We start from the raw sequence: 7,912 nt of genomic DNA, 5'->3' as shown, positions 1-7,912 counted from the left end.
CACCCTTTGGAGGTGCTGAGCAATTTTAAGGATATCTGGGCAGTGGATGATGTTACTATTACAGTTGGATAATTCAGAGATGGGTTGTCAGAGCTTTAACAATGAATGCATGTGACTTTTCATTTGAAAGCAGACTCATGTTATTTTGATACAGGTATTATTATTATTGCATACTGAAAAAAATACGGCGGTCAGTGAACAATCATCCTCTTCGTGCTTTCATCATTTCAGCTCTTAAAATGGCAGAAGAAGATGCCTATATCATGGGAGTATCTGATCATCAAGTAAGTATTAACACACAGTTTATATGCTCTCAATGTGTCAAAAGCATATGAGTTTATTCTGTCTGGCTATTTTAGCTATTTGTCATGTGCCCATTCCCATAGTGTCTAAACTTTCTATAGTCTGACAACATCAAAGAGAAAAATATCAGAATAAACCTGTCTCAATAAGAAGCCCATATCAGTAAAATGTAAATTTCTCCCACTGTATTGCCTACCCTTTGACATTGCCTGAACGGTGTAAATGTGGCTTTAAAAGAATTTTGTACATTTGTTTTTATTTCCTAGCTGCCCAATCCAAATTTACACTGAAATTAATTCAGTGATTGCCATGACTGAAGTTAAAATAATATATAAAAATGCTCCTTTGTGTAATTATCAGAGGTTTGTTGATATGATATTGACCGCAGTGTTCCTTCATTCACAACCATTTTGGTGGGACTCCAGAATTCCCAAACTCTTCACTGATCCAAAATGGCTTATAATTAATTCAAGTGATGAGAACTGTGCTTGATTCAAAGGCTCCAATTAAAAAATATGTTAATCTCCTAAGGCTTAATGTATGTAAATACATGCTAAATGGATTACATTTGACATTTGGATCTGGCTTTGCCCAGGGCAAGAATACAGTATTGCCAGTCCCAAACTTTCAAAAAGCATGAGATTGATTTTAAAATAATGAGATTAAAAAATTACATTTGATGTTTTTTATTTGCCTTCTGGTTTTGGAACTATCAGGGTGCATGGGTCTGGGGTTACATTTTTAAACTTTTCTCCCTAGCCATGAGATGTAGAAACATACTTTTTTAAAATAAAAGCTCAGATTCTCACCTATTCATTTGACTCCAGAGATTTAAGAATAACACCAAATAATGTGAAACTCGCAATAGAATCACTAGGGTTGGTAACACTGAGAATAGGACTAACTTTTCTTAGAGTACATAAAAAAAGAAACGTAAAATCCTGGCCCCATTAAAGTCAACAGCAAAACTCCCAATGAGTTCAGTGGGCCAGGGTTTCACTATTCAGGTCTATTTTCCCATTGAAATACTCATGTAACCCATCATGAGTGGCAGTGAGGGATATACGTACATATAGAAAGGGGAGAAGAGATCTCATAGTTCATGAAACCTATTGAGTTTAATTCTAAAATCAGGGAGCTCATTTGTGTACATAAATGCACCCCTGGAGAAACCAGTCTGACTGAAGTCCCTTGTCTTCACTGATGGGCAGTCACCTTCCTTTAAGAAGACAGTGAAAGCCTTCACCTACTTATCATGGGAAGGGCCCTCCCTAGTCTTTGTTGACCACAGGATGAGGAAACAGTCACTGACTTGCGATTACAATGCAGTTGACTCCAGTGTTTTCCCCTGCTGAGGTCAGTGGGTCGGGACACTGCTGAGGGGGAGAGGAGAGAGAGGAAGGAGAGAAGAAAAGCAGGGAAGGACTGTTGAAAATTCCCAAACCCTATCCTTAGAGCTGAGAGCAGAGCTTGCACAGCAAGCTGCCCCTATGGGTACAGAGGGAGCAGACTGGAGCTGTGATGCAGTCACTAGACTTTTGACAGGAGAGCTGTGTATTCACCACCAGTGAGCTGTCCCTGTGGTCCTGTACTGGCAGAGTCAACCCAACAATTTGTTCCAAACTAGTGGATTAATTGTGATGAAAATAGAAGACTTGCTGCTTGTATGTTAATTGCTAGACCAATAACAAGTACCACATCATCCAGTCCAGGAAGATTCTCTCTTCTGTCATATTAAATACCTTCTGAAGCAAATTTCTAGGTTTATAAAGAGGTTATGTTTACTCATTTTTATTTCACAGAGACTTTTTTGTTTTGTGCTTATCCTCCAATTTGAAAAGCATTGAATTTAGTTGTGGTACTACTTACAGTAGATCAAAAAGGCTGTTCTTAACTATATTTTTTTTAGAATTCAACGAGAACTTTTTAAGTTGAGACCACGGAAGCTGCTCGTTTGGTACTGTCATTTTAACATGGTGTGTCCCTTGTGAATACGTTTTAAACAAAGATGGTGGCTAGATGATGGTTAGATAAGGGGATTGGGAGTTGGAACTTTTTAGCTCTGTCATTGACTCTGAGTATGACCTTGGGCAAGTCACCTGGGGCTAGATGTTCAAGTGCTTAGTGGCCACTATTGGGGCCAGATTTTCAAAAAAGTTCAACTTCCAAGCGCTTTTGAATATTTGGCCTGTGGTTCATGCACACTAGCACTTTGCACTGCTCAGCAACCCCTTTCCATGCTTGCTACAGACCTACAGGTTACACTGGTCAAAATGCTGAGCCCTGTCTACACTACCAGGTCCACAGGAGCTAGCACTAGTGGAGTTGCACCATTAAAAAGATGCATCAAGGAGTGTTAGTGTGGACAAGTCTTTAAACTCTCTGAGCTTTGATTTATCCCACCTGTGATACAGGAATAAGAATGCATACCTATCTCAGAGGTATATTGGGAATCCTAATTAATATTTGCAAAGTGCTTTGAAATCCTTCGTTGAAGGATACTGTATGTGTAAAAGTATTTTTGCATATTAATAATCATTAACTCTGTTTCAATACAGATGTTTGCAATGGAGCAGTTCATGGGAGTGAATGCACTATTTAATAATACAGGTTTCATTACCTCAGAGTTACCACTACGAACAGGTAAGAGCCACGGCTATTTGGTCATGGTGATTTATCTTCCTAGTGTTTCTTCCAATTGTGTGTGAGAGAGAGTGTGAGTGAGAGAGAGAGAGAGAAAGAGAAGTCTTTCAAAGAGGATGGTTTGTTTATATTTATTATGTTCTATTATGAAACACCTTGAAGTTTTTATCCTTACTTCCTCATATTGTTGTTAAAATGTCAGATTTTAAAACACATTTAAGAATCCTCCCAACCTCACTTCACCTGCAAGAAGAATCTGTGACTGTTCTACTACCAAGGATACTTCTGTGCCTAAATATAGAAACTGAATGTTTTAGCCAGTTAAATGTTCTGATTGATCAAACATCAATAAATGATGTGTTGAATTTTTAAAGGGACAATAGCATTTTTAGATGCCTCCAGTTGTTGTATGGCCTGCCTAGTGTAACAGATACCTTTTTTGCATGTTATCTTGTGCTGTGTTTCACTTGTTGTAGTTGTTTTTAAGGGGATATGTTTCTCACTAATGAAACCTAGAATATATTCAGCTTCCTGTATCATTTGAATCTGTTTTCCTTCTCAGTGACTTCTGTATTTCCTGTAAAGTGTCAGGTTGATATTAAAAGCACCTAACAGTTTCCTGAATGTTGACACAATGTTGAAAATGCAGAGCTAAATTCTGGCACTTCCCCCCCCTGCAACCTCTGCAAAAAAAATAATGAATATTTTGAGTCAGTATGCGGATCAATTATCCCCAGTGTGGGACTGATTTAGGAGTGTTGAAATCTCTTGGCAGAGATCAGGAGAAGAATAAACATATATTGATTAATATTATCTGGTAATTTGTCCTTGGAGGTTTTTTCAAATGTCATTTGTCAATATTACTTTTAATTTGAAAGTAGGAATCCTGAGCCTCCCCTGTCTAGTCTATTGGATTAACAGATTTGGAAAAGAAAAGAACTCTGAATCCTTATTTATCAGTAATGTTGTTAGAATTTTTCTCTGACCTATTGTTAATGTCTTTGCTGCTGATTCTCCACTGCAGCTTACATGCTGTCGTCATGTTCTGTTGATGATCCATTTAAATCCACATTCAGTCAGGACATATCTGGTACTTTTGGCATCACAAGTTGCTTTGTATCACAGAAATCAAAAGTGCAGTTTGTTGGATGCATTTGCAAATATGACAGCAGTAAAGGGCATAAAAGTAAAATCCTTGTGCAGAGGGCTGTGTAAATCCCATTTAAACTCAATTTTAAGAGCTTAAGTGATGCTTCTCTGCACAGGGGTAAATTTCACCCTAAAAGAATAATATATACATATTTTTGAGAATGCCGTTGAGGTTAGGAATTTGTTGTTGGTTTAGCATGTCCTATTGTAAATCACTCTACTTTTTCCTAGGATGAGTATGAATACATTAGGGTCAGAAATTGCTTACAGCGCAAGTGATATTGTTTCAAGAGAAATTATTTATCTGAGCAGCAAATCTCTTAACTCGCTAGCATTCAATAAATGGATTTTGCCATCAGTTGGTATCGCAACATTTTTTTATTAACACAGAATGGAATTGGCCACTAGGATTCAATTGCAAAGCCTAGAGGCTTGCTACAGAACACACCCCTAGTTTTTTCCCCCCAACTTCCCCAAGTCTCTGAGAGAGACATCTGCTTACTAGTTTGAAACAGTTTTAAGTAGCAGGTCCTAACTCTGGCATGATCAGTGTTGCACGTACCTGTGGGTCCTTCTGCAGTGATATGCTTCTCACCGCATGTAGCTTTTTAGTTTACCTGATAATCTTCACTCAACTTCTTGAGTAATGTCACCATAACAAATCATGGCACATTAATTTCCTACTGTTCTTTGAATTGTGGTGTTGTCACTGCTATGAGTCTGCCGTTTAGCCACATTTTAATATGGTATTGTGAGATGGGGATTGTATTTTAACCATTGAAAACAGGAACTAATACTCTTCTATACTCAGTGGAGATTACTTGCAGTTTTGTCTTGGGATTTTCAAAAGTGCTTATTCTTGGTTTAATTCAACTCTGATTGAAATCTGTGGGGTTTTTACAATTTACTTCAGTCAGAGCAGAGTTAAGCCAACACAGAGTGCTTTTGGAAATCCCACCCTATTTTTGTTTGTGTGTGTGTCCATCTAAGAAAGTGATCCTCAGAGAGGCCTGAGGAGCTTCCCTGGTAGTCTTCAAAATAAAGCACTTTGACAGCCACCCATAGGGAGAAATTGAGGTGGGAGGTGTCCAAGAGAGAACTTATCTCTCACAAAGTGGTCTGCCGAATGAAGAAGTTGGAGAACCTAGTCGGCTAATATCTGCCATTGATGCAGCCCCAGCACTTAAATCTTTCAGTCAACCATGGACAATGGCTGAGTTACTGATTTGACAAGGAGCAGGTTTAATGTATAACCGTGGGTTATAGTGCCATTTGAATGTCATTTAAACAAGTAATAAACAACTAGGGAGTTTAGGGACTTTCTGACAAATAGGCATGCGTATGTTTGTAAATATAATGCAGTGATGTACTGCTGTCCCTCCAGCTTCATTCTGACTGTATGAATAATAGACTGCACTGCTCCATGGGGAGCACTGGGATGCATTCTGCCTTGGAGACAGTGTCTCCGGCAAATCCTTGCTGTTTAGGGGGTCAAGGGAGCACAGTCTACGACACCCCTGTAAGAAGAAGAATTTACTCGCCCAGTGTGGCAAGCCACCCCAGTCTAGTGTGGAGTGGAGGGGCAGAGCTGTAGCTCTGTTCACTCCTTGCCCCCCCTTTTTGGCAAGTTACACCCAGAGTGCAGGGGCTGCAATTTTGGCTGGTTCCCTACTGCCTCCTCCTCACTGCACAACCATTCGCAATCTTTCCCACAACATATAGAAAAAAATGTGTGCAGCGGTGTAACAGTTTGGGGAATATGTCTGCATAAGCTTAGGAAAAGATGTGATTTTATGACCTCTATTTAAGACTGTCATCTTCAGTACGGATTAAAACTTCCATTGTATGGCAAAAGACCATGCCTGCAGATCTGAAGCGGGGCCATTAACAATTGAATAACCACACCCGGCAGCTGCCAAGGACTATTATTTTACTAATGACGCTTACCCACTGAACCCTGCTCTATGCCCGGCAGCCATGGGGTGTGTATGTGTGTGCTGGAGAATGGAAAATCCCCAGGAGAAGGACAGAAGGAGAAAGGGGTGACAGACTGACTGTAAAAAGAGACATGCTCTCTAAGCAAGGAACCCATATCACCACCAGAAAGAGAAGACAGGCTGGAGGAGAGGGGCAGGACAAGCTTGCCTTCTCCCAGCAGAATAGCCAAACCCCAAAAGAGTCTCAGGAGTGAGGACGACTCTGAGGGGGAGAGGGATTGCATAGAGGTTTTGTTGTCTCATCTAGATCTATACCTCTTGTGCTCTCTATGAGTAAAGTGTGTATGTGTGTGTGTGTGTGTGTGTGTGTGTGTTTAAGAAGTTCCTTGGCTTTAACTGTCATGTGGTCCCTGAAGAGAGAAACTATAAACCAGAGTGCCCACAAGGTTAGACCTCTGGGAAGAGCATTTATAAGCTACAGGGGCGATATGGAGGGCTGAGGCACTGATTCCAGGGTGTAGGCATCTGGTTGGTGGGGTCCCACTGCCAATGGGGTGTCAGACAGGAGGTGCTCACCTGGGAGTGCACATGAGTGACCCAGAACTAGAGACCGTAATCAGTCACTGCCTGGACCCAAGGAACTTAGCAGCACATGGGATCCAAAGGTTGGGTCCAATACAGCAGCCTGGTCACCATCCAGAAGTCAGGGCTATCTCAGGGGCTAAAATTAATTGTTTCAGGCACTAACTAGCCAGGCTGTTGGCTAGGAAAATCCACCAGTCCTGCAACTCTGCCAGCCTTGCCTGGGTAGTGCCTTGGTGAAACCTTCCAATCTCACAAACCCCATTCTGCTTGGCATTTCTGTGATGGGAGGGATTAAGGAAGTGGCCCTATCCTGAAGATTGGTACTCCTCCAGAAAGTGTGTGCAGGAGCAGGCTCTGACAGAAAAAGAAGGAGTGTGTAGCAGTGAGAGGTGGCAAGAAGCATGAGGTCTGTGACTCAAGTGTGAGAGGAAGGAAGGAGAGTGAAGAAACACAGCAGTTGAAGGCGATGAGGGAAGTAGGCCTATGACTCAGGCAGGAGGGCAGGTAGCGGGACAGAAGTTAGTCTGAACTGAGTGAGGCGAGAGGAAGGAAAAAGAAGTTAGGTAGATAAGTAGGTTCAAAATCAAAATGTTGCCGTCCTGCCCCAAAATGTATCCATGTTAGGTGGATGTTAATTTCAAATACAAAGCCTTCCTGTTTGCAGCGGGAGTGTCAGGCAAATCATGAGGAATTGTGATGTTAGAACTTGGCCTTCTGTGGGAGTGAAATTCATCCCTTTGCAGAGGGCTAAAGCACCACTTAAGTGGTGCATTCGCTACACAGGGGTGAATTTCATCCAAACAGCATAGAATTCTGGGCAAGATACACTAACTATAGGTTATGCATTTTGAAAATGTAGGAGTGCAAACAAAGGTTGACATTTAGTGGTTGATTTGCTGCTGTGCTTTTTTGTGCCCGATTAACATTTATAAATTATTCGTTTGTTAGAATGAAATGTGCAGGAGACAGAGCTTTCTTGATAGCTGGTACCAATTTGTCAAAAAAAAAAATCTCTCATGAACTGAAGACCATCACAAGTCTCCACACCTTCTGCTCCAGCACACCTCTTCAATGTGCCTATATTCTCAAAGCAGTTTCTACATATTAAAATAATCACAACTCAAAAACTCTTCCCTAAACAAAACACTCCACTGCACACATTCTCTCCCCGGGGGAGATTTGAGAGAAAGAATGACCCACACAGGACAAATGTTAGCCACATTGTTTGATGCATTTCTGGAAGGAGTTCAGACACTATAATGATGAGCGTGGTTTAAGAACCCGTATATAATAAA

At 40.9% G+C, this 7,912-nt stretch overlaps 1 protein-coding gene across 1 annotated transcript in view; it reads left to right on the top strand.

The window, feature by feature from the left end:
* The first annotated feature begins 224 nt into the window (after positions 1-224).
* Positions 225-7,912, top strand: part of NFKB1 (nuclear factor kappa B subunit 1) — a 60,396-nt gene continuing 52,708 nt past the window's right edge. The window contains exons 1-2 of the mRNA XM_065404850.1: positions 225-284; positions 2,862-2,946. Of these exons, the coding sequence (XP_065260922.1) occupies positions 240-284; positions 2,862-2,946 (130 nt within the window). The 5' untranslated portion in view covers positions 225-239. The remainder of the gene's footprint in view (positions 285-2,861; positions 2,947-7,912) is intronic.

Source organism: Emys orbicularis, chromosome 5, assembly GCF_028017835.1.
Source record: "Emys orbicularis isolate rEmyOrb1 chromosome 5, rEmyOrb1.hap1, whole genome shotgun sequence".
Taxonomy (NCBI): domain Eukaryota; kingdom Metazoa; phylum Chordata; order Testudines; family Emydidae; genus Emys; species Emys orbicularis.
This window is presented reverse-complemented; position numbering and strand designations above follow the sequence as displayed.